General features: G+C 34.8%; 2 protein-coding genes and 5 long non-coding RNA genes across 9 annotated transcripts; all 7 read right to left on the bottom strand.

Annotated features, from left to right (window-relative positions):
* Window positions 1-119: 119 nt before the first annotated feature.
* Window positions 120-752, bottom strand: LOC149091718 (uncharacterized). Its single transcript, XR_016196511.1, has 2 exons — window positions 617-752; window positions 120-550 (listed from the first exon to the last, which is right to left on the bottom strand). It is a non-coding gene; the product is annotated as an uncharacterized LOC149091718 (long non-coding RNA).
* A 742-nt stretch (window positions 753-1,494) lies between these two features.
* Window positions 1,495-2,167, bottom strand: LOC149091717 (uncharacterized). Its single transcript, XR_016196557.1, has 3 exons — window positions 1,854-2,167; window positions 1,655-1,796; window positions 1,495-1,602 (listed from the first exon to the last, which is right to left on the bottom strand). It is a non-coding gene; the product is annotated as an uncharacterized LOC149091717 (long non-coding RNA).
* A 535-nt stretch (window positions 2,168-2,702) lies between these two features.
* Window positions 2,703-3,355, bottom strand: LOC149091716 (uncharacterized). Of its 2 annotated transcripts, XR_016196346.1 has the most exons (3): window positions 3,203-3,355; window positions 2,930-3,129; window positions 2,703-2,875 (listed from the first exon to the last, which is right to left on the bottom strand). XR_016196346.1 is itself a non-coding variant. In XM_089256866.1 (2 exons), the coding sequence occupies exon 1, from the start codon at window positions 3,111-3,113 to the stop codon at window positions 2,955-2,957; it is 159 nt and encodes a 52-aa protein (XP_089112992.1). In that variant the 5' UTR covers window positions 3,114-3,129; the 3' UTR covers window positions 2,703-2,875; window positions 2,930-2,954. The 2 variants fall into 2 exon arrangements, 1 of the variants encoding a protein (XP_089112992.1); XM_089256866.1 differs by lacking the exon at window positions 3,203-3,355.
* Window positions 3,356-3,522: 167 nt separating this feature from the next.
* Window positions 3,523-4,250, bottom strand: LOC115563272 (uncharacterized). Its single transcript, XR_003980336.2, has 2 exons — window positions 4,046-4,250; window positions 3,523-3,979 (listed from the first exon to the last, which is right to left on the bottom strand). It is a non-coding gene; the product is annotated as an uncharacterized LOC115563272 (long non-coding RNA).
* A 568-nt stretch (window positions 4,251-4,818) lies between these two features.
* LOC149091715 (uncharacterized) lies at window positions 4,819-5,494 on the bottom strand. Its single transcript, XR_016196500.1, has 3 exons — window positions 5,350-5,494; window positions 5,204-5,281; window positions 4,819-5,147 (listed from the first exon to the last, which is right to left on the bottom strand). It is a non-coding gene; the product is annotated as an uncharacterized LOC149091715 (long non-coding RNA).
* A 549-nt stretch (window positions 5,495-6,043) lies between these two features.
* On the bottom strand, window positions 6,044-6,691 carry LOC149091714 (uncharacterized). Of its 2 annotated transcripts, XR_016196501.1 has the most exons (3): window positions 6,550-6,691; window positions 6,266-6,483; window positions 6,044-6,203 (listed from the first exon to the last, which is right to left on the bottom strand). XR_016196501.1 is itself a non-coding variant. In XM_089257966.1 (2 exons), the coding sequence occupies exon 1, from the start codon at window positions 6,465-6,467 to the stop codon at window positions 6,315-6,317; it is 153 nt and encodes a 50-aa protein (XP_089114092.1). In that variant the 5' UTR covers window positions 6,468-6,483; the 3' UTR covers window positions 6,044-6,203; window positions 6,266-6,314. The 2 variants fall into 2 exon arrangements, 1 of the variants encoding a protein (XP_089114092.1); XM_089257966.1 differs by lacking the exon at window positions 6,550-6,691.
* Window positions 6,692-14,846: 8,155 nt separating this feature from the next.
* On the bottom strand, window positions 14,847-15,338 carry LOC149091713 (uncharacterized). Its single transcript, XR_016196607.1, has 2 exons — window positions 15,308-15,338; window positions 14,847-15,237 (listed from the first exon to the last, which is right to left on the bottom strand). It is a non-coding gene; the product is annotated as an uncharacterized LOC149091713 (long non-coding RNA).
* Window positions 15,339-26,569: the final 11,231 nt, after the last annotated feature.

Here is a 26,569-nt window from a genome sequence, read left to right as displayed (position 1 = left end):
TTCTGCACTGCAACTCCCAGGATTTCCTCCGCCCCGGCCCCTTTTCCCAGTCCATTTGGCTTACAATAGAAGTCAATATGGATTCTAACTTCAAGAATGAACACGCTGTAAACGGTGACAAATATCAAATCACTTTCTCATTTACTTAATTAAAATTTAACTGTATTTTCATAATTAGAATTAAATCATTTGTAGTTATCAATAATTCCTCGACGCTGTTCTGAAAAGAACGCTAACAAGAAGGGCCGCAGCTGCCACAGCAAGATCCACAAGGTGCATAACAAGGTGATCGGCCACATGGACCACAGGGGCCACATGGCCCGCAACAGGCGCCAAAGCAGGGCCCACAACAGGGCTCACAGCATGGCCGTCGAATTGGTATAAGAGTGCAACCACCGCCGCAACACATCTTGTATTATTAGTATTAGATCAAGCTCCTCGAGGAATCAGAAATGGATACTATCTGTGGATATGTTGTCGATTTCTCGCTGTCAATCAGTCGCAGGGTAATGATCCTCCACTAACTCACAGCAGTTAATATTAATGACCCCTATAGGGCGATAAAAACGGGAATCAATTTTAACATAGTTTTATTTTAATGCATGTATATACTTACATGATTACAAAACAGTTACAAGGAATTTACAAATATCGTGCTGATGTGTTTCATGTATAAACCTGGGAATACGAATGAGGAAATGTGTAAATTTTCCTGTACCTTGAAAATTGAATGTACTTAGGCCTACTATGACTATCTTGTATATATTTATTTTGTAATGCAATATATATATATAAAATAATAGCAAGCAAGAAAGCTTTACTTGAGACTGCTCTTTTACGAGATCCCTTGAGCCCTTGATATTTCAATAATTCTCCGCTTCTTTTCCGCTTACCCAAGAAACAATATATTCACACAGACTCTAGCACAGGCAGACGTATACGCAACGGCTTAGTAGGGGAACCTATTAACTTTTTTGTATATGGACTGCCATCTTCTTCAGACAGTGGTAAAAATAGAATGGGTGCATTTGCCTAAGCATAAAGTAAAGAAAATTAGGTGAATTTGGGGGCATGAATGGATGATACAAAAATGAAAAGCTTTATAAAATGCACATGAATCTATATTTAAAATCATTTGGCAACTCTTAAGATGTTGAAGATCAAACTCAATCTGCGCTTGCAATACATGGACCTACAAAAGTCTCAAGCTCCTCCATTTCGAGATTGCAGAGCTCACACATAGGGTCCGTTGCGGCATTCTAACCTGAGTGCTAACTTTCATTGGATTCAGGATATACAAATATTTATCAATTAGGATATAGATACAGAACAAAGACTGCATATTACGGTTTGGATTAATTTGTAGTCCATTCTTTGCAGTTGTCTTAACCGACACCAAACTGTTACCACCTTAGCGGCTGAACACCTAAAATTCCAAAAGTTCCCTGATTTTCCAATCACAAAACAATAAAAACAATATTCAGAAAAACACAATTTAACTATAACGGTAACATTTATTGAATACATTCCGGTAAATTCCAAAATATCCATACCATCACCATTAAATAACCTGGATGCCAACTAATTGAAAACCATGCAAATCTGTGTGATGGGAAATTGATTATAAATTCATATAATACAAGATGCGACTTACCCAACTTATAATACCAGTACCAGCGATAACTTCCAGTAGATATCATTTTGCATTGTGCTCTGTATCCATATCCTAATTCCAACTTATGGCTAATATTATTTAAAGATTGTTTGTAACATGCATAAAAACCTATTTATAAACACTGAATTATTGAATTAATAGAAATTAATAGAAATTAATATCTTAATCGGATACTTACGAAACGAGCCGACAATAAGAACGTTGCGAAAATTAAGTGTATTTATGTTTGGTGCCACACAGTGAGGGAACATGAAATGTAAAGGAGTGCAAGAAAGAAATCTATTGTATTATGGTAAGTTTACGGGAATTGTGATCGGTTGTTGAGCTTAGCAAAATGTGAAGCGAATTTTAAAACGCAATTTTAGCCATTTTTTGGAATTAGGATTTACAAACAAATTTTGAGAAACATTTTAAAATTGAATTTTATTTTTATTTTTTTATTCCGAAATAGATGTGGACCTAATGAAGTCTAGTTGAATAATGAAAGATATGTTCTATTCGGCTCAAAGCCAAGGCAAGCATGACATATAAAACTCAGAGGTTGCTGAGATCTATGAAATTCGGAGAGAAAACATTTGAATTGGGTTAACAAATAGTATGACTCATTTATAGTAAACAAAATTTTTAAGCTGGTTAAAGTCAAAAATATATTCTCCATGGCGATCTATAAAGTCGATAGATATATTGCATTGTTGGTATCACGCATCATCCGACTCTTCGAAAATATGGGCGTATATTCTCATTCTGCTCCAAGTGCACGGCATTGCAATAACTGACAGAATAATGATTATTTCATGGCCATGTGCTAATAAGCGAATTATATAAATAATTATAACTATAATAAATCCATAAAATACTATAAAACTTAAGACAGATATAGTTTTTTTTTTTTTCAGTATATTTATTTCGTAAAGTGTGCTAATAGGCGATGTAAATTTTACACAATGACCATACAAACTATAATGAATCCATAAAATACTTAAGACAAATATCGTTTTGTTTGTTTTCAGTATATTTATTTGGTAGAGTGCTCAATTACAATTATATTGAACGTTGTTTTTTGTGAACATAAATAATTTTGAGAAGCTATACACGATGGTATAGCTGTTAAAGCCATTTTTCCTAGTATTCTTCTGCAACCCGAGATCTCACCACCGCCGCGACCGAACTTGAAAGTCAGCCAGCTCTAGCATTGTGCTTCTATAGATGATTATTGGTTAGATTAGTTCAATCATATAATCTGCGGACACACACCAAAAGAATATTCATGGAAAATATCCTAACACAATCGTCCGTGCCAGAAGCCGGGGCCACTTGGACCGGTACAGCTATTGAAGGGTCCTTGGAATGAACAGAAGCAGGGATCATAGAAGCCACCAGGCCCAGCACTGCCGCAGATTCCAATGCAGGCAGCAGGATAGCACGTATAGCCAAACATGATGATTTCGTATGAGCTGGGAAAAGAAATGTGGATGATAATAATGTTATATATATATGATAATAATAATATATATATATTAAGCTTACATTGCTCGCGTTACACGAAAAAAGGAAAATTTGCCTGAATTTCAAAAATATTTATTTTCTGAACTGAGTACCGAATGGCTCCAGTGTAGGTGTTACAATGAATGAAATATTGTACTCAAAGCGGCAGGGGAGAGCCGAGTTGTGAAAATGAAGGCAAAGGCTACTGAGAGAAATATAAACGAATTTATATTACATAGACATATAGATATTTCGTAACATTCTCTGCTGTTATTAAAAGGTCCTCCAGTCTGTTAAATCTAAAATATGTTATGCCACGAATCAGAGGCAGATAAAGAGAATTTGAAGAAAACACTTTGTGATTTGTAGCTCATATTTAATGCATTTACTATTTAAAGTGTACAAAATACCCAAAGAGTGTTAATAGCATGATCTACAGAAGGCACGACTACAATTAGCTTCCAGACCATGACGCTTCGCTACAGGACCAGGTGCTTTGGGCGGACAGCAGGGACCGCAGGGACCACACGGTCCGCAGGGTCCTCCACAAGGGCCACACGGTCCACAGGGTCCGCAGGGTGCTCCGCAACAGGAGCCACAGCACGGAGTGCAGGGTGAGCCGCAACATGAATAGCATGGATTGCACATCTTGGTTTGGTATTAGTTTCAATCGCTACACGATAAAGCTAGATCAGTTCAAATTGATAGCGCCAAGAAGTGATTTTTTTTTTTTTGGGTATGGAAACAACTGTTGATTTTCGAAATGCTGTGAATATTTTCAGTTACTTCTAACAGGCCTCTCGCAGTGAACACTGGAAACTAGGAGAAAATAAATATTAAAATAATCTTTCATTTGTGGGAGTAAATTTATATTTGTTCACTTACATGCCTAAAAATAGTCACAGAAATTGATATTGCTTAAAGAGCTCTTTTTTGTAGAAAATTCCAAAAGGGTATGTAGAAATTTTTAGCAGTGTTTGGCAGTTCTTAAAAATCTTATTTGCAAAGCCTGCTTTCCAGATGTTTTTAGAATCAATTTTTGAATCCATTAATAATATAATTAATTACAATTTTGTTTTCTATTGCTCAGCAAATTGAATTATAAATAAAATCTTGCTATATTAATATATTATATATTTATAATATATTATAGAAATGGGATTAAATTTTAAATAATTGTACATTTTTACCTATTATAACAAAAAAATATCACGATTGGCTAAAGATTCTTCTTAATTTAAAAGTTATTCAGCAAGTATTCATGTTGTATATAACAATAAATTTATGATAATAAAATGCTCCAAAGAACTAAAAAGCGAATGGGTTCGAATGAAAAATTAATACAGAATCAAAAAGATTTTTATCAAAAAAAAAAAGGATTTTTTTTATTGCATTTTGTTTTGAATTTCATAAATATAGGGCTCAAGCGCGTTTCGTTCAAGACACAAACAGTTGCAACGACCATAATGTGGCTAAAATAAATAGCTGGAAAACCAGCTTGAATACCATGAGCTGCACATCTTGAGGCACTTCATCCCATACGTTTTTCCGACAAGCGATGTAGAAGAATAAGTAGTTTTTCACAATAACTTACGTTTCGTTTAAACAAAATTGCAAATGCTATTGCCTACGACACCGCCAATTAAAAGATAATCGGATTTGGTGTCGTCAATTTGCTATTTATTTCATATACAGTTACAAAGCAAGAGGTTTACCTATAATTTTTTTTTTTTTTTCGGCGCTGCATATTTCTTAAATTTAGTTCCGAAGATTTGTCTAAGAAAATTAGTTAGTAACACGATCTACAAAAGCCAGGAGTACATTTCGGCTCAAGGCCATGGCGCTTATAGCAACAAGGGCCGCATGGACCGCAACATGGACCACAGGATCCACAGGGACCGCAGGGACCACAGCAGGGGCCGCAGGAACCGCAACACGGATAGCACATCTTGGCAGATCGAGAAGTTTTTTTACTGTGGGCAGCTGACTATACAAAGATGAATTGTATATTATAATTAATGATTGGATTGTAGTATTACGAACCTTTGAAAAATTTCTTCTCTTTCGATATGCAAAACAACTTTGGATTTTTCAAATACTGTGATTATTTTCAGCTGAAAACTTTTATGATAAAAATAAAACAAAAATTAATCGTTTTGAATTTTAAACAAATTTTTGTTTATACTTACATGCTCGAAAATAGTCACAGATATTCGGTAACTGTATACTGAGCTCCTATCTGATTGAGATTATATAAAACAATGAAAACCAGTCGTTTGCTTAGCCACAAGCTCTCGAGTTTCCATTTCAATGCCTACTTTGATGACTTACATTGCCAGTTAAAAAGAGGTGTCTGATAAGGAAAGATTTACCCTGTAAAGATTTTTGTAAGCAATTGCGTAGATATGTTAAGTGCAAAAAGACACACATAAGTAACTCCTCTGCTTGGGAGTAATTGGGGTTTCATCTGGTTCAATTTGCAGCTGTTATAAACACCTTGTGAACGCAACAAAGTTCCACGGGAAGTGCAATTGAGGAAGCATATGAGGGAGGGTATTTTTCAGCTCTCATAGCATCAATTGCAAGTAATGCACTTTAGGTGTAGTAAACGTCATAATTCTTGATCAGGGTGAGTTAAGTCAATCTGGCACTGTCTTTCCGGCCGTCCGTCCGTGCTAGAGACGTGTTTTGTTATATTCTTTAAACTGGCCCAAACTTAGTCCTCCGATTGTAGCAAAAATACAAAGCATTTACGATTTGTGTTGGGACTATGCAAACATACACGAGTGTCATTATCACAATACTAAAGCTCATATACAAGAATAGCTAATCGCTGCACGAGCTACGCATGTATTGGTTTTTATACAAGAAAACTCTCAACAATTATTAAATTATGATTTTATTTCATTTGTCTAGTTTTTGTTCGATTATAAATAATTTTGAAAGACAATGAAGGCTGGAATTCTTCCTCGACTTCCTTCCTAGATTTCTTCTGTAAGCCGAATCCTTGATAACCGCCTCGACCATGCGATGTCAGTGTCAACTGTATCGAATATCAAAAGTTTTTATACACTGCTACAAGTATTTCTTTCTGTGTTTACTTACCAGAGCGAAAATGGGAAACGCAAAGGACAATATTCGCAAACAATTGAAATTACCAGGACGTTCCCCAACAGCCGTAATGACAGCCGCCCAAGCCACGACATGCGCCAGCCATTGAGCCATAGCTGGGATCATAGAATCCGCTCGGGGCACAGCTGCCGCAGGAGCCGATACAGGCGGCAGGATAACAGGGCCAGCTACACATGGTGATTTGGTAAGAGCTACAAAATGAATTCATTTCAAACAATTAATAATTAAATATATATAAAAGTAAATTAAATCCTTACATTTATTCGGCTACACGAAAATAGGAAAAAGTTTCTGGTTTTCCGAAGCTATTTATTTTGTGTATTTTTTTTACGAAAGGTTGGAAGGATGATGTTAAACTGATTAATAGAGAACGATTCACATGAGCTGCTTGAGTTTTCCTGGCTGACTGAGATTTCAGCAAGCTGCTTTGTTCACAAAAATAATTCAATTTACAAAATAGCAGATCTTGAAATTTCTCACACAATTTTAATTAAGTTCTTCACATGGTTTTGTTACGCCTTACATTTAATGGCTGTCACCCTAAGGCTGTCATACATTTATAAGAAAGACAATGAAAAATCTCTGCTTAAAGTGCCAATAATTAAGTTAAGAACCACATGAATTAAAAACTGCTGAGGCTGAAGACAAAATGTTGAGTGCATGGAAGACAAAGCGGAAATTAATATCACGCACGCTGTGCGACAGAGTTGAATAAATTAAATGATATTAGTCGCTACTTTGTATATGTATGTGCTATATATTCTTGTGGTTGACGTTGCTCTTGTTGTTGCGCATACGCAGCGTGCGGCAGGCAAAGTCGAGCGACTTGTCAATGCTGTCAGACCATCAACTCAATAGCTGTCTCTTCCCTCTCTCCCTCTCTCTCTCTCTCTCTCTCTCTCTCTCTCTCTGCCACTCTCCAAAATTAAGTGCGAAAATGTGCAAATTAGATTTTGTGGCTGACGCAAAGACTCCAACACCCACTCACACACACACTTACGCACGCACATCCAACAATGCAGAGCAAATGGGACAACAACAACTCACCTTTAATTACAGCTAGTCAATGCGGCGTATACGCAACGCAGCATCTAGTGAGCAACAAGAACTTTTTGACACCACGCATATGAATTAATTAGCAATTGCCAACACACAGCCTGCCTGACATGCGCTGCTATTTACAAGCAGCCTTCGCTCTTCACTGACAACTAATGTATGCTGCATATACGAGCATTAAATTTATGTAGACCGTAGGCGAAATTCGCTGCGAGATTGCCGACAAATTAATACACTTGGAAACTTATTTAAGAATTTTTAAAAATATATAGAATATTTTATTAATATTAAAAATATATCTAAAATTTTTTTTAATAAAAAAAATTAATAAAAAATACAAATATACATATAACAAATAAGGCATTTTTCTCTTTGATATATGTATATTTGTTATATTTACTTTTTAATATATTTATTATTAATTTATTGTTATATATATATTTATTTTTTAATTTATTTATTATTAATTTATTGTTATATATATTTGATTTTTATTTTTCCAAATTAATTATTATTTATACATGTTCTTAAATATTTAATACACGTATAAAAACATATATACAAATTATAATATATGTTATTTTAATCTTTATAATTATAATATTATAATATCACAAATTTTTAATCACCTACTTTTAGAATTTAAAAATAACCTTAGAGCTGCTTTAAGGCTCAATTTGATTTTTGTTTTTAAATTTTTTGCATTTTTGTCTTTATTAATTTTTAATATTTTTGCTCATGTTTCGGATTACTTTCATTAATATTTTAGTTGCACATCAACAGTTGCTGGAAAAGTTAAAGATAAAATACAATATAAATAGAACATAGTCTGAATATTTTAAAGTAGTCAAAGTAATAATTATAAGTTGAACTTAAGTTTAAGTTTAATTCAGACGACGAACATAATTGTATTCCTCATATATATAAAATTATAGTTGTATATAAATTAAAAAAAAAATATATATATTTGTTATTAGAGTTTTGTTGTAAGTGATTTAAGAACAAACAAGAAAACCCAATACGCAATTTTACAAGCAATGCAAGAGTATAAATTATACTTCTTATTGGAGCAAGCGTAGATTGTAATATTATATGTAAATGTCATTCGAGTGAAGAGCTTTCAGGGTGAATATTCCAGGTGGGTTGGAGCACATGACTCACTTTGATTGATGCCCAGTTAAGCGAGAAATACCAGTTGAACCTGGGCTTGACAAAAACTTAAGCGGCATTAACCGCAGTTAAATCCAGTAAACGAATTCTCACTCCTGCTTTGGCATATCCTTGATAGCACTTGCATACAATTATAAAGCCATTAATGTCAAACGGAATGACACAGGACACATTCAATGTCCACCCACACACACACATACACATACACACACAAGCCCATTCAGTGAGTTGTGAAGCATTGTAATTGATTACACTTGGGGCCAGCTTCATTTGGACAGAGCCCCAAAGACAAGGCCCCAAAACTCTGCATTTAAAAACTATGGCTACGGTTTGTTGTAAGGGTAAATTATGGTCTGTGTGTGTGGGTGTGGGTGAGGGTGAGGGTGTGTGAGTGTGCTGCAACTGTCAATTTAAAATGTCACAACCAATAATAAACAACAAGACACAGAGAGTGAGAGAGAGAGAGAGAGAGAGAGAGAGAGAGAGAGAGAGAGAGGGAGAGAGAGAGAGAGAGAGCGAGGCAGACAGACACATTTATTGGACACATACAATACAGAAATCAATGTTAATTGTTGACTGAAATCAATTGTTTAAATTGCCGAGCATTTTTTTAAGTGTTTCATTGAATTTCCTTTTTTTTTTTTTGTCGATTCGAGTACTCTAGAGTACGACTATTGCATATATTTTTGTTGAAGCTCAACACTTTAGCTGCTGCCAACAGATTTCAGATGTTTTTATTAAGAATCTGTTTGTGAATGAAATCAATTTTTTTATATTTACGCGTTCCACTTTGCGACGATTTAATAATGCATTTTAAATCGCTGAGTCAGCGAGTATTTTGCCATCATTTTTGTAAGCTATTCTTACGCGTAGAGTAGCTCTTTAAAAATTCATAATTATCTTGCTTTTTATGTGGCCAGACCAAGCTAAATTAATACTAGTTTCACTAACTATATTATGGCAGGTATTTGAGCTAAAAATTTATTATATAATATAATATTATATTATATTATTTTCTGTTAAGATTTGCCATGTCATTTGTTATTTGAGTATGAATTGTGGAAATAATTTGAAATTCTAATTCAGTTGCTTAGAGTTAAGCGCCACCATAATTTTGTATTCTAGAGAGAGAGTTTAAAACCTTTGTTACTTTATTGCTCTTTCTCTAAATTTTTCTGAAAATATTAGATGTTATTAAATACGTTTCAAATTGAAAATTTAAATTGCATATTCCTTATGAAAAATTTGTTTATTTAAAAGAAGGTAAGCTAACTAGAATAAAAATAGAACATAATATATTTTAAAAATTAATTTCTTTAAAAGTATCATTAAATAATATTATTTAAGTTGCAAGACAGGATAAAAATAATAAGATATAATAAAATTAAAATTTCAAATGAGAAGGGATCCGTTTATTTAATTATTAATACAAATTTAAATACCTTTCAAAATATGTCTTAATATTGCAAAAAAATCAGGGTATCATTTTATTTAAACTAATTTCATAGTTTTTAAAGGAAATTACAATTTTTATCATTAATAAATATTCAATTTAGCTAAACTCAATTTGTAGACAGTAATAAATATTAGCATTTTCAAACAATCTCGAATTACAGGGTGTTGATTAGCCTGTCATACCATGTTAATTTTCTGCTCACAATATCGCCATCGCCCCAGGCACAAGTCAAGTTAATGCCAAACAATTTGTCAACAATTCGTATTATCAGATTTTTGATTGAAAATTTTGTTTTCTTTTTGTTGATGTTTCGCCGTGCTTCACTTGCAGTTGAGATGAGCGAAGATTGATTTGCCAGGGCAGCGAACAGACACAGTGAAAACAATAGAACTTGCTGCACAGTGTGCAGTTGAAGATGAAAATGATTGATTCGCCATAATGCGGTAGCCAGAGGAGAGACGAGCGAAGCGCTTGGCACTGAGCATTCACTCAAGAGTTTCTATTTGAGTTGAGTTCTTGTTTTAAACTGAAATATTCTAGTGTGTGTGTGTGTGTGTGTGTGTGTGCGTGTATTTATTATGCTCACTGGACTAATCATCAATCAATCAATCATATGAACGGCAATTGCTGCTGCCATGCATAAAACAAGAGGCGAAGGCGCTTCAAGCAACAAGCCCAGCAAAGTATGCAACACTTTTGTGCTTCAACTGCACAGTCTCTGCCAGTGTATGTGTGTTTGTATTTACTTTGTGTTGGCTTCACAACTTAACGGATCAAGCGCAGCCGCAGTTGCTGACTTTATCGCAGTCGCTGAATTTAATTTCAGCTGTCAATCAGCATTCATTACGCGCTTTAAAACCGCATTTGAAGACTTACCAAAAGAAAATTGCGCATACGTCACGGCACAATGCCAGGTAAACACAAGGCCATTCACACACAAGCACACACACACATACACACACAGAGATACTCACTTAAAAGAGGAGACGCCAAATTGATTGTAATTGACACTTATTGGACAGCAGATGCTGACAGAGTTTCGCCGTGCGGATTGTGAAACCTTTGCGCCTTTTGTTTCATTTTATTTATTTTTTTGCCGTCTTCGCTTAAATAAGCTGAGCCCGTGCAGAGAGATTGTCTCTGCAGAGAAATCAATAAACAGCAGTCTCTGGGAAAATATTATACACATTTATGTACTACAGAGAAATGCACTGAGCTTAGTTTTATACACATTATAGCAGACCTATGGCAATAGGAAATGGCGAGCTATCGACAGCGGGCGATAGCTATTCATCGATAGTCGATAATTGATTCAAAAAGAAAAACATTTAACAATTCAGATATTCGATGGATACGATATCAACACTAAATGGTTCATAATGTTGATAAAATCTAAATTATATACTCGTGAATATAATAATCGTGCTGATAATTATCTAATTCTGTTCATATGAAAATTGCAAAAAAAAACAAACAAATTTTATTTTTGATTTTGTAGCCATATGCATATCAAAGTTCCATTTAGTAAATCTATATATATTCCAAGGAAAATACAACAGCCAGAAAAAAAAAACTAAAAAAAAAAAGAAACGACAATAATCTATTTAGATCTGAAAATTTCTCAGCAACCGAAGAGAGAAAGCAGAGACCTTTCAACTGGATAAAGCATAGTTGGCATATAACTTGATTGAAATAAATTGCAAGATTTTTCTTATTTTAAAGCTGGCAAACAGACGCTCTGCAGTTTTTCAGACAAGAATTGCAGACAGGAAAAAAGAAAAACAGAAAACCAAAAAAAAAAAAAAAGCAAAGAAGGACAAAAAAACAAAATAATCGACGAAGCGATTTAGCAATTTGAAATTTAGTTTGTGAACTAAAAACGTGTCCAGCATGTTTGATATCTCATACGGTTTTTTGTTAATGAAACCTAAATCGAACGACAGAGACAGAGAGAGTCAGGGAGAGAGAGAGAGAGAGAGGGAGGGAGAATCTAGAAAATAAACTGTGCTCATTGAATTGATTTCGCAGTTGCTCGGCTTTATGTGGTCAACAAATTGTTTTAAATTTCTAACAACAAGTTGAACAGCCTCCCACTCACATACACATACCACACTTACACACCCACACACTCACACATAGCACACATGGAAGAAAGTTTTGTGGAATTAAGGGCCGACTCACTAGTGGCATCCATGGCACTCACTTACGCCTGCTTCGCTGGCCAACGGAGCATTGGATTTTAGCTGAGCTCTGAACCGATGCCAAGTGCAGTTTTGCCCGCTCCAGTTGGACCTCCAGCGCCGTCCTGCCTCTGCATTTAAAGTGGCGTCAAAGTTTTTCATTTAAATTGAGCAGCGAACGGAAGTCAAGCCAAACGAAGCTGGTGTGTTCCGTGCGTTTGATTGACGCACTGAATGATTGCCAGCCCATCGCAGCCGCATTAAAAACTTTAATGCGGCCGTAAATTTATACGCCCTGTCACTTGCTCTGGCACCTGAGACAATAAATCCCTTTACTTTCGCTTTTTATTTTCTCTTGTTTGCGTTTTCCAATATCTTTAATCAGCTTAAGCAGCGCTGAAGAAATTTCCAAATTGAATGAATCTGAAAATGCATTTGATTTCGTATTTTCACAAAAGTTTAAGCGGCATATGCCTGTGTCTTGCATATGCATGCTTATTTAGCTGACTGATTGACTATGAGATTGATGTTTTCTTGAACTAGAATTCTTTTTTAGTTAATTAAATGAAATTTACACTAAAATTTGTATAAATTTCGAGTTCCGACTTCTACTTTGATAAGTTGAATCTTTACACAAAAGCAAAATGTTGGACAATTCATTAAAAATTTAAGCTATAATGCTTGTTTAAAGTAGATTTGCCTATATTTATATGGGTGTAATCGAGTGTGACAACTTAATGGAGCAGATGTACTTCAGAGAGCTTAGCACTGCAGCCCAACAGCCTTATTATTCTATTGTGTAATTGATAATTGTCAATTAAGTATTCATTTCTGCCAATTGAAGTCAGTTCAAATCACAGACTGCTACCACACACACACACACAAATTGATTTTCTTTGTCTACTCTGAAAAGGTTTTAAGGATTTAAGGATTTTAAGGATTTGAGATCATTCATTTATACCCTAAACTGAATGATTTCAAATCCTAAATTTCTGCTGCCTTCTAAATGTGAAATCCATTGGGAGATATGCATTATGGGATCTGAGTCGCTTCATAATTCAACTGAATTCAGATATCATATTTTATAATGTTAAGCTTTGATTTATTTTTTTTTTATTTCTTGAAATTCAGAAACCATTGAGCAATTATAATATTATATTATTTTTCTTTAGAAACCATTGAACAATTATAATATTATATTATTTTTCTTTATAATATTATTTCATTGCAGAAATAATTTACCAAATTTTAATTAAACAATTTAGTCGAATTTAGATTATATTTTGTTATTTCTGCAATCCCATTGCCTCTTAAAACAAACTTTTTGACTTGTCTTTTATATAGAAAAAGCATCAGTCTCTCCAGTATTTATAATTTACTTCCATAGAGGTAGGGCATGTCAAAGTTTTCATTGGAAATAGACTCTTGCTGAGAGACTGAAATTTGACTATTAATTTGACTCTGCTATGAGTATATAATATTTCTCTGGCTGCATTATTTATGTAAGCCTTGATACCGTTACTGTTTCAACATTAAAGTATGAATTTGCTGTATTTGCTTTTTGGCTGCCACAAAAAAAAAAGAAAGAAAGAATAAATAAATAAAAGCGACAATCAACAGTCAAGCGGACAAAGAGGCAACAAAAAATTATAGAAAAATATATACATATATACATATATATGTATATGTATTGTGTATAGTATATAGTATATACGAAATGCTCATCATATTTTTATAACCACGTAGACATAAAGATTCGTATCGCTACACTTCTAAGGGCCAACACGAACGGGGAACTGGGGAGCTGGAGGCTGGGAGCCGGTCGGCGAATTTGTTGTTTCGTTGTTGCTGTAATCTTTTGTTATGTGACCAATAAAGTAGGCGGCAGTTGGCCTGCAGGCAAGCAAAAAAAAAGAAAAAAAAAGGAAGAATAAATATATACAGCCCGTGCAGGACACTGGCCGATGGGCAATGACTGGGCGTGGGTATGGGTGTGGGTGGGGGGAGGCGTGGAAAATTGGTACGTAAACCCGACATAAGCCAAATGTGCAATAAAAGGATTTGTGTGAGAAATTGCATGAGCACGCATTTTAAATCCACATTAAGTATGTATGTATGGGGCCACGGTGGGCGGCTGGCAATTTGGGGGCTTGCATGGAGTTTAGGTAGCCTTCTGCTGTGCGCCGGACAAGCGTGTATAAATAAACATGAAATAAAATTGCAATGAAAGGCCAAACAAAAATGTAGCGTGGCAAATTGTTGAGCTGTTGCGGCAACATGATTGAGAAATGATTTGTCAGCCAGAGAGTGCAGGCACGAGTATGAAATATGGCCAAGTGGGGCAGAGGCTAAGAGTGTTTCAGAGACTTCAATATATTGTTATTTGAAAGACTTAAAATTGAGATTTTTTCTGTATTTTAAATTTATTTTTTATGTTGATTAAATTTGTAAATATTTTCAAAAAACTTTTAAGTCATTATTTTTTAATTATTTTTAATTTTTTTTTAAATAATTTTTTAATATATATAAATAAAACTTTATTATGTTTCAGTGAATTATCTCATATTTATACTTTTGCTTTATTTCACTTGTATGTTCTGTGCTCTCCTGCTTAGAGCATTCAAACTTCGCTTAGCTCGCCTTCATTTCATTCATTCATGTTGATTCATAAATTAAACATTGTTAAAAGCTGTTATTAAAGGTAATTTCTATAATCTGAAAAGTAGAAATCGTTACGAGCGTCGCAGTTAACAAAGATCTCAAGAGCAGCAAAAACAAAAAAGCCAACCGAATAAATAATAAAAATAAAAAATTGACTTGGCTCAATGGCAATTATGATTATGATTTGGGCCCGAGGCCAATCAGACAACTGGCCAGAGTTGGGAGCTGAGAGTTGAGGGAGTTGGCGAGACGCAGTGCCACCAAGTGTTGCGGCTACGTGTGCGGCAAGCCGGCAGATAAATCAAGTTTTGTGGCAACAGCCGTTGACGCCTTTTGGCTTCGTTTGCTTTGCCTCAAAGTCGTTGACTTGAGGCGATCTGCTCTGCCTGGGATCGGGCACGGGGCGTGTCTCGCTGAGTTTTCTGTAAGGCATATAAATTGATTAGGGATCAACGGGGTTAAGCCGATCTATCAGGCGCACTCTATACAGACTTATGCAAACGATGTGTGGGCGCCAAATTTTCACTCGAGCTACACAAATATAAACATACATATGTCATGGAACAACCACATTTATTTTGTTCAGATTGCGTCTTAAATTAAATCAAATTATTTATCTTTTCTCCGTTGCTTGGAGTCTCTTTTACAAAAACAATTAACCAAAAGGAAGACATGCTCCCAAGCCGCAACTCAAAAAAAAAGGAAAGAAAAGAAAACAAATTCCATGAAAACTTGTTTAACAACTAGAAAACTTTTTGCGAACAGCGCTAAACATCAACAACAGCTACACTCACACAACCACACACACACTCACATGCACACACACTCACATGCACACACATACACACTCTCCCATATGAGTTTCATAGAATATTCTATTTCTCGTCTGTGCTGGCATTCGTGCAACAAGGCAGCAAATGCCTCCAAAGCGCTGCCCCATGTTTGTTTACTTTCAACTTACAACAACAACAACAACCATAACAACACCAACAACTACAAAACATGGCACAAAGTTTGAAGTGAACATTTGGCATTTCAACTAATTTCATTTTTGCGCCTCAAGTGTTTTGGCCATATGAAGTCGATGTTAAAAAATTAACTCCAAATTAAGTTTCTTGACGATTCGAGTCAGTTTTGATTAATATATTGAAAGCAAACATTGATATATTCTATTATGTTTTATATATTTACAATTATAAGTTCGTTTAGGAGTAGTAGTAACTATTATCAGTAGTAAGTAGTACTAAATAGCAGTAGTAGTTAAGCAGTAATGTTAGTATTAATGTATAGTAGTAGTAGTAAAATAAAGTAGCAGAGGAAGTACTTTTAGGACTCTTTGTATGAGTAACGATAATAGAAGTAGTAGGACGATCACGAGTAGTTAGCTATGTTAGAGCGACTAGTAGTAGTAGTAGTAGAAATAGTAATAGGCTATGCAGGATGGGTAGTAAAAGTATGAGTAGTAATAGTAAACAAGTAGTTATAGTAGTAAAAGTAATGGTAGTGAGAATAGTAATAGTAGCAAAAGTAATTATAAAACGAATAGTAACAGTGATAAAAGTAGTAGTTGTACAACTTGTAATAGTAGTAGAAGTAATAATAGGAGGAGTACTAATAATAGTAAAAGTAGTAGTAGTACGACTTGAAGTAGTAGCAGAAGTAATAGTAGGAGGAGTATTAACAGTAGTACAAGTAGTAGTAGTACAACCTGAAATAGTAGCAGAAGTAATAATAGGAGGAGTATTAACAGAAGTACTATTATTACAATTAGCAGTAGTAGTAGAAGCTGCACTCATTGTAATGAGTAGTAATAGTAATAAAATAAGTAGCAGTACGAGCACTAGTAGTAGTAGTTAAAGTGGTAGCTCAAGTAGTAAGTAATAGAACTAGTCTAATAGTATTAAATTCAGGGTACGAGTGATAATAGTAGTAATGGAATATGCATAGTAATGGAACGAGTTGCAATAGTAGTAGAAAAATTAGTAATAGTACGAGTACTAATTATTGTCATTGAACGATGAACTAGTAATAGAAATAATATTTGCAATAAAAATGGGAGCAGCAGGTGGAGACATATTACTATTATTAATAGTATCGATTTGAGACGCAATTGATCAATTGAGAGACACAACTCGCAGAAAGTTACACTGAAAAGCAAATCAGGAAAGTAGTCAGGTCATAGTAAGCAGGAATAACTTTATGAATAAAATATTTATCTTGTAGACTAGATCGACATAAGCTAAATGAAGCATCGTCAGTAATCGCCCCATAAAATGACATACCACCCGGCATTAGGTATTATTGGCAAGAATTATCCGTCGTCATGCTGCAAATACATATTGCTACAACTAAAATTCCATTGAATATACATATATATTATCCAAAATCAATAGCCGCAAATCATGCTCGAACTTATCAGGCCAATCAATTAAATATTCAGATTTACGAAGAAGGGCCGCAATCCGAATGCCTAGTCCAAGTGCGGGTCCAATGAATGCCCTTTTAGCCGAGTCACACAAAGGCGCTTACTTAAGATTCATTCGCTTGGCTATGGGCTGCAAGTTTTTTTTTTCTTCCTCGTTTTCTTTCGCTGGGGCTCCCTTTGTGATTGCGTAATTACGTCTAATGAATTCAGCGCAAAACGAAATTGAAAGAGCTCGTCCTGCGCATCCTGCTCAAGGAATTTCATTCTGCTCAACCTTTCTAGCTGAATTTTCCTGCAGATGCAGCTGAGGATTTGTTCATGTCGCTTTTCATTTTCATTTCCATTTTTTCGTTGTTGTTTTTGTATTTTTCTCTTGCTCTTTCCAAAGACATGATGGAATAATACAAATTTAAGGCTGCCGCAAAGCTGTAGAAGGGTTTGCTCACAAAGCCAATTAAATAGCTTTTTGGTCAATCGATTTTGTGTGTGTGTGTGTGTGTGTATGTAAATAAACCCTTAGGCCGAGGCCAGAAGCTGTCAGTTGCTGCCGGTGGCTCGACTCTTTAGCCTTTTCGCCAGCAGCTGCTGCAAGTGCTTTAAGGACATTTTTGGGTAATTGACATTTTGACATCAATTACCGCACTTGCTGGGCGTAAAACTTGTGCTGAACCAGCTCTTGCTTAGCGCCACCTTCCCCCCCACACCTCCACCTCCTCCTACCATCGTCTTCCGCTTCTTCAATTTGTTTTCGTTGTATTTGTTGTTCACCGAAAACTGAATTACGAGTATCACCTGAGAGAGAGCTAACTGCTAATGATTCGAGTGCTTTTCAAATGCGAAACAAAACTGAAGAGCACGCCTTGAGTGAAAGAAAAGGACAACAAATATATATAAGGAACGATTCTCAGGCAAAGAAGTCGAAGAAGCCGATAAATTCCTAGAGCAGACACAACACACAAATTATCGGGAAACTTCAGTTATAATAGCTAAACTATGTGTTGACTTACTTATTGGTAATACAAGAAATGATTATTCGATTGACTAACTGCTAAACTGGCTGATTGGGAGGTCGACAATTTGATTGACTAATGATTGATTATATTAATAAAGCTAACTGACAGAGTGATTGATTGATAGAAAGAGATTCTTATACAGATTCTTATACTGAAGCCTAGATTTGCTTAAATTCTCTTAACTTTCACATTATATTAACAGATATAAATTTGCAGTATCAATGACTTACCCATTTCATTTATCCAAAACCTTTAATAGACAGTTAAAGCGACGTATTTCCGAGAGCACTCCTGCAAGTTCTTCGCACATTCTAAAACACAGTCGTAGCTTATCGATACTAGCTAAATTCCATATCGTATGTCAAAGTTTTTTGCTAGCCCCAAGCCAAGTGGATGCAACAAACTCCCTTGGCCCGCATTTGGCTCAGCCATTTGGCGTCCAAGTGGCGCCTCCCATTTGGGGCAATCGCAACACAGAAACAATCTCAACTGTCAGTGGGAACTCAATGCGCCAGGGCCAGACTGTCAGGCTGCCAAAAGCGGGTCAAGCAACCAAAGCTGCATACATATTGAAATCGCAACAGTGGCAAAAAAAAAAAAAAAAAAAAAAAAAAAAAAAAAAATATGGAGAAAACAAAAAGCTAAAAAGAAAGCAGCATTATACAACTATTGAATACCCTGTAATTATGAATTTTGGATTTGATTTACTGAAGGCCCTAAGCAACCCAAGTTGAAAGTTGCTTTTGGTGGCTATGTGATTAATAATTTATTTTATATATATATATATATATAATATATATATATAGATATATATTTTTTTTTTAATTTTTCAATCAATATATGTATAAACGTATATTTAATTATCTGTATACTTATATTTTAATAATTTTTTTTTTTGCATTTAATAATATGCAATCTGTTTAGTATGTGAACATTTTGAGAATCTTTCTAATTGAACTTAATTAATAATATGAATCTATACTCTCGATTCAGAGCCGAGACCTCAATGACTGTGAGCTGCTCAGTGATAATACTTTTACAGGGTATATATCAAGCAGCAACAAAAGGAAATGTCATTGGGTTTTGTACAGCAAATGTAGTGCAACAGCAACTGTAAAATGGGTAGAGGAAAAATTTTTAACGCTGCTTCCTCGACTTCGACTTCGTCTTCTTTTATTTTATATTCTTTTTTTTTTCGGGGCTGCTAACGTTTTGAAGTCATTTTCGTAATGGAATGACTTTTGAATATTTGAAGAGCTGTTATACAACATTGAAAACTTGACTGGCTGGGCTACACATGATGCTGGTGCTGCTGTTGCTGCTGTTTCTGTGAAATCTTGGGAAATGCCTCGGGACAAGGAACTGGGTGTCAGCATTGTAACGATTTAGCTCCATGCCTCCCTTTCCTTGCACCCTTTCTATCTATCGTCGCATTGAAATTTTCATGAAGTCCTACTCCCTGTCTCTCTCTCTCTCTCTTCCCCTCACTATGTCTTAGCTGGCATCACAGCAAGTTTCTTTTTAATTTTTAAGCAACTCTTCTCGCACAGTTTTCAATTTGTTCGGCATGCAGCTATCTGTCTAACCTAAGCATGTATCCATTTCAACTCGAAACTTCAAAGAGAGAGGCAGAGAGAGAGAGAGAGAGGGAGAGAGAGAGAGAGAGAGAGGGGAGAGGTAGATAGAGGTAGATGCAGCATCAATTGCTCAAGTCAAGTGCCAAAGTTTGCAATTGCAACATAATCGATGATTGGCAACAAGGGACCAAAGAGGGAGAGAGATAGAGAGAGAGATTTGTCAGAGAGACGCGCGGAACAGGTTTAGTCTGCATGTGAATTAATGCCAAATGCTGCAAAAGTTCGAATGTGCAAATGTTTGCAAGTATTTGAAGTACAGATTTTCCATCTAGTTAGCATTTTCTTTACTTTTTCTTTTCCTCCCCCATTGCCAAAAGCAAGTCAAATAAGTCAAAAATTCAATGCCTTTGTCATCGGCTCTTTTTGGCCAAGTACTTTCAATAAATTTAAGAGCTCTGTACTTTTGAAGCTTAAATTTGTACATATCTACATACAAATATAAAACATATTTAGTTTGTTTAGAAATAAGCTTTAGTCAATAAATCTTTTCTAATACTTGAATGCTTTTCAAATATGTTTTATGTTTATTTTTAATTTTTTATTTTTTTTTTATAGATATTTACCTGCGATACTATCCCTCATATAAAGTAAATAAATCTGAAGTCGGCTCAAAGAGTGTGGATCTAGGACAATATCTCACAAGGAGAGATCTACCAGAGAAATCACAGGTATGAGAGCAAGAGAGAAAGAGTTAGAGAATTCTTTTACTAAAAACCTAAACCTAAAAAAAATTGGAAATAAATATAAACAATAAATACTTTTTTTTTATATTTTTTTTATTTAATGCTCAATTCGTTTGTAGCGCAATTTTTTTTATAATTAATGTATTTTTTTTTATAATTTTCACTTAGCTGTGCATTAAAAATAAATTATTTGCTTTTAGCTAATAATAGAATATGTATATACATATATACGAAAAATAGTTGAACTGTTGTTTTTTTTTTTTTACTGTGAATGAGAGTTGCTTGAAATATGACTAATGGCCTTGTATATAGATACGGGAATATAATTAATTTTATTTGAACAAGTTGCTCAAGCTTGATATAAACATATTAATAAGCAAGTGTTGACATTATCTATGGGCATTCGACATATACATATTTATACATATATATAAATAGTCCATAAATAATTTGATTAGCTGAGGCGAAATTTTTATGGCACCCACATGAAGCTACGAACTATGTTTTTAGTGAGGACAAATGTGTGTGAAGAGGGGGAAGCGGGGTGGGGAGGATACTAGGAGTCGAGCAGGGCTACTATTTCTTTCTTGTTTTCCATTGGCCAATTCAAATGATTTTGTTTTTGTTTTGTCGCTGGTTTTTGGCGAGCCGATGCTCACATATTTATGATCACTCAATTAAGGGCGCATGAGCAGGGGCGTGGCACACACTTACACTCTCTGCGTGTGTGTGTGCTTGAGCACATATCCATTAGCATGCCATTGCATTCCATTTTCATTTATTTGCCCATATTATTTATGCGTGTTTGTTGCTTTTGTTTAGCTCGAATTGGCATCAATATGCCCAACACACACACACGCGCACACACTCACACAGGGGACAGCTGGCACGCCCCTGCCCACTCGCTGACTCGTGTGAGGCATTAATGTTAATAATGGACGAGTCTGTGCGGCCACAGAATGTTGGCCAATCTACTCGTAAATAGTTAAAAATTATATTTGATTACAGTGGGCATTGCCACAAAATGATGTCCAAGAAACCAGATAAAGAAAGAAAGAGCCGGCTCTCTCTCTCTCTCTCTCCCTCTCTTCTTTTGCTCTGCTTTGTGCTGGAATTGATTTTGTTTCGTGCCAAAATTGAGATGAATTGTTTAGTAGGCAATTTGTTTAAGTGTTGCGCGAGCGAAGAAATTCTTTGGGGGACCGAGCCTCGCACTCAAATGGAACTTAAAAACTGTTTCTTTATGTCCTTGGCCATAAATGTGCGCAAACAAATCTTTGCTGAGAAGTCGCAGAGCGACGCCTCATTCTTATGCGACTCTCACTAACTTAGTGAAACACTTAATATTCCAGATAGTCTTTTGTATTAGCCAAATGCTATTCACTTGCTTTCGTCTCGGCGGATTCTACTTTGATATTTTAGTATAAATGTTTTATTTTTATGGAAGGAGGACTAATTTATTTATTTATTTATTTATTGTCATCAGGAATTAATTTTAAATAACAAAAAGGAGGACTAATAAAAGACTGTAAAAGAAGAAAATATATATAGATATTTAGATATACAAAAATAAAAATTTAATTGTTATTTTACATCTAAAAAAATGATTGGAGATTGAACTAACATAATTTTTTGACATAAATTAATATTTTTTTTTTTATTTATTTAGTTATTTTCTTATTTTTTTGAATGCTTATAGTAGAGTTTTATGAACTTGTGAAACATTTTATAGAGTTGTATATTTTCTTAAAAAACGCATATTATAATATCTCTATCGGCCTGGGCTGCCAAGCTCAGCCAATTAGTGACTTCACTGTATTCTTAATAATTGAAAAACTTAAAGAAAAAAAAAATATATATAAAATGAGTAATTAAAAAAAATATAAAAGTTGTGTTGTTGTATAAAAGTCTAGAACTCCTTAGACTATGCAGTAATTTAATTTTTCAATAACTCATCGCAATTATAATTGTTCTAAATTGATCATTTTACAATATAAGATATAAGACTTATTTCATATCCGTCGTTTCCCTTATCATCGATAACAATCAAACATTTTGTTTAGGATTTTAAGTTCAGCTATAATAATTGATAGTGATTTTAAATTTACTTTAATCTTTAATGATTTTCCAGCTCTCTGCATATCTGAAACGTATTTCAATTGAACAGATTTCTATAATATTATTACGCTCAGGTAATGTAACAGCAATGTAGGAATAGTAGCTTGACTGGAATAGTAGCTCTGGTCAGCGTTTAGGGTATTTATCTTTTGGGGACTTCATTTTCTTCATTCCCTTTATTTATTTCTTATTGGTCCTTAATAAAGAGATAAGGTTTCTACTAAGTTGAATTAATTATATATAGAAATTGTGCTATAAATGTTTATACAAAGCTCTACCCGATATACTCTATATACACAAATACCTTTGCTCTGCATTAATTTAGAGGCAAAATCATTTAAATGTCAAGCTGAAAACAAAGTTTCGACTCGGAATTAATAGGCTAGAGAATTGGAGGACATTTTATGTGTCTATTTGAACAACGGCAGTCAGATAAGATAAAATCGCAGACAAGCAAAGCCTTTTTACCAACGCTGTCTTGTAGCTTTGACCGAGTGCTCAATAATTATTGGGCTGACTGGCTGACTAAGTGAATGCATTTCCATGAATTTTCAATTAATAACAATCAATAAGCAATGCGAGCAGGCCGGAAGGCGGCTGCACGTTCGTTAAACTGTCCAAAAAATTAGCATCATTCTACATTGGGGTTGTCAGACGTGTGATATATATGTGTATATGTATATATGTATGCTTGTATGTGCAGTTTAGTGTGTGATCTAAAAAGGTTTTGGTACATCTCCAGCCCGAACGGGCTAATGCAGTTTTCTTGTTAGTCGCTTGCATTTAAATGCTGGTCGGCAGTTTTTTTTTCCCCCCCCACCCCACCTCATGACATGAGAATTTAGCAGAGATCCGTGGCTGAGCATTTCAGGCCAATTAGTCAAATTTGTTGTGCCCTAAAATATATGCACGACTGCTGGCACTGTCGTACGATTTACATTTATTTATTTATTTTTTTTTTTTCGTTTTTGAAGCCACAAAACCGAAAAACCGGTTCGGACCGATGCTTCGGCTGACCCTTGAACGCCGTTTGACCTTTCAACACGATTCGTGCGTGCGTATCGAAATCTTAATTGTTTGACCTCTTCCATCGAGCGACACCAAATACTAAAGGATAATTTCTTACAAATTCTTACAAATTAAAGAGCGAGCACTGACTGCATTAAGTGTATGCGTGTGTGTTTGTGTGTTTGTAGGTGATAAAAGCAATATGTTTTCATCTATCAAGGGTACTCTGTGTGCCTAATCGAAAGGCCCCCCTCCAGAGAGCGTTCGCTCGGCTCAAGTTGAAAGCCGTGTGCGGTCCCGGCCGGGACCGGTGGGGCTGCTGCTCAGCTCCTTGAGCCGTACAGCTCGAGTGTTGGCCGTGTCCATTAAGTGCCCTTGCGGTCAGGTAGAAAATTTTAATTGGTCATGGTCAGATTTCAATGTTCTGTAATGTAAATACATATATATATATTTATATTGTATATGCATAATCAAGTGTGCTGCTACATAATGAAAAGTTATGTGATATTTTCTGGCTACTCATCATTATCAATAATATTAAAGCCCGCTACCCTGTAAATTATGAGTATATGAGAGACTTTGCTTAAATAGGAATATTTTCATGTAAATTAATTTGTAGTTGCATTTAATTAAATACAGATTAAAATGTAATTACGAATATATTTGGTATTATTATAAATTTAAAAAAAAAAAAAATAAATAAACAAATTAATACATAAATGTAGGCATAGATCTTATAAATATTTATATGTTAAGTAAATAAATGTGGGCAGGTTTTTAATGAAAAAAATTTAGTTACATAAATACATATTTTTTTGTACTGATATCTATTATAAAATTTTTTGCTTACGTAAATTGCCAAACAGTTTTTATTAAGTTCTAAATTAAGATATGCAGATACATAACATTCATATTCTTTTATGGTATTACCAGGTCGAGTTGTTTTATATTTTATATTTATATTATATATGTTTATATTTATATTACATATAAATTTTTATTTAAAATTATTATCAAGCCCATTTGATATATTATTTTTGGATTTTTTCAACTTTAATTTATCGCGCATCTTGGCAGGGTATTTTCAAGTCGATCTCTTGGCATTTACTATTATTTACATTTTTATGGTGGGTGTAGCGCATTTTGATTGCTTTGCTGGCATTTTGTTTACCTTTGTTGCCCCAACTCTGGAAAGGGTTCTCGGTTATTATTCTAATGCGCTTGAATGACCGATTCGACTTATGTGAATATCCTATACAAAAATTGAAAGATAACTCAATTTGCTGGCGACCAACGAAAGATATTTTTGTGTGTCTAATAGATTTTAATCTTTGTATTTCATAATGATCAGTTTGTTGGAGCTTAGCAGGCGGCAAACAAAATAAAGTGCTTGAGCTCTGAGTAAGTTGTGCTAATCTGATCAAGTTTTGTGGGATACAATTGTTGAAATATTCTAATATATAATTTTGTTCTTATCATTTTATATGTTATTAATATATTTCTTTTATTTATAAATTTGAAATCTGTATTTGGTTAAAAATCTTTGAAAAATTTATTTTATTGACATATGTAGGTACAAAGATTAACCAGATCTATTGCATTTCTTGCTTTTTAATTGAGAACGCCGTTAGTGTAGCCTTTTGCTAGGGATTTTAATAGCTATGGAAATAAACCGCTGACAGATGATATCGAGTTGGGGTCTTGAAATATCTAACTCTATTTCACAATTTTCCTATATATCTCTGCTAACTTAAATGATCCATGTTAATTTAAACTGTTTTCAATTTTCAAGAAAAATATTTAGATATTACTCTTTCTATATTCATAATAAATGTGCACCTCTCATCATCTATAAAGTTGCATCAGAAACAAGCATGGGCATCAAATTATATAATCATGTGGGTCAGTCAACCGAAGGCATGTGGTCCATATATGTACATATATGGGCATTTAAGCATGCATGGACATGCCGAAAGGTTTTATGTGCAGTATGCCAAATGTTAATGGCAATAAAAATGTTCGAGTGTGAATGCAAGAGAGAGAGAGAAAGAGAGAGAGAGAGAGAAAGAGAGAGAGAGAGAAAGAGAGAAAGAGAGTAGGAGGGGAGAGGGAGATATAGGTAACTGGCATGCAATCGTATCGTATATTGTATTGCTGTTTCATGGCGGATCTTTCTCGCTTTTGCTTTGGGGCTACGATGTGGCATCAACTTTAAAATGCAATTGCCACACATTTGTAAAATGCCTAGCTGATGCAGTAGCAGTAGCAGTAGCAGTAGTTGTTGCATCTCCATATCCTGGGCATATTAACAATTATGTGTTTGCACAGCAACAACAACAACAACAACAGGCAAGCAGCAGCAGCCACAGCATTCGTCGATTTCGATGGGCTGTAAAAGTGCATTCGATCGAAAAGTTTTCATTATGTTACAGACGTCGGACTCGGCACTCTGATTCGCATGCAGAGAGGGTGCGATAGAGAGGAAGTAATCGAGCGAGAGCGAGAGAGAGAGAGGGCATAGTAGAGGCAGGGCGAAAGCAGTTGGAATGGCTGGAACTATCTACGCTTCAGTTCATTTATTTGCAGACTGCACAAGCTGTATTTGTGTGCGTGTGTGTGTCTGTGTGTGTGTTTAATTCAGTCAACTATTTAGCACTTGCACAGTGCAACGAAACGGCCTACGCACAGAGCCATGAAATTGAATCGCAATTGTGTAAAAAAAGGGCATTAACAACAACAACAAATGTGCAAGGAAAAAATGTGAAATAAATTATTAGAACAAAGCCGCGAAAATAAATACACTGCCAATGGTATTCGAATTGAAAGCACGCTTTAAAAAAATAATTCATAGAAAATACAAAGTTTGATGC

This window comes from Drosophila navojoa, chromosome 3, assembly GCF_054131105.1.
Source record: "Drosophila navojoa isolate 15081-1374.11 chromosome 3, UAZ_NAV_1.0, whole genome shotgun sequence".
Taxonomy (NCBI): Eukaryota; Metazoa; Arthropoda; class Insecta; order Diptera; family Drosophilidae; genus Drosophila; species Drosophila navojoa.
This window is presented reverse-complemented; position numbering and strand designations above follow the sequence as displayed.

Excerpts from the sequence above, each read along its gene's own strand:
- LOC149091716 (XM_089256866.1), bottom strand. The coding sequence starts at position 3,113 with ATGTTTGGCTATACGTGCTATCCTGCTGCCTGCATTGGAATCTGCGGC.
- LOC149091714 (XM_089257966.1), bottom strand. The coding sequence starts at position 6,467 with ATGTGTAGCTGGCCCTGTTATCCTGCCGCCTGTATCGGCTCCTGCGGC.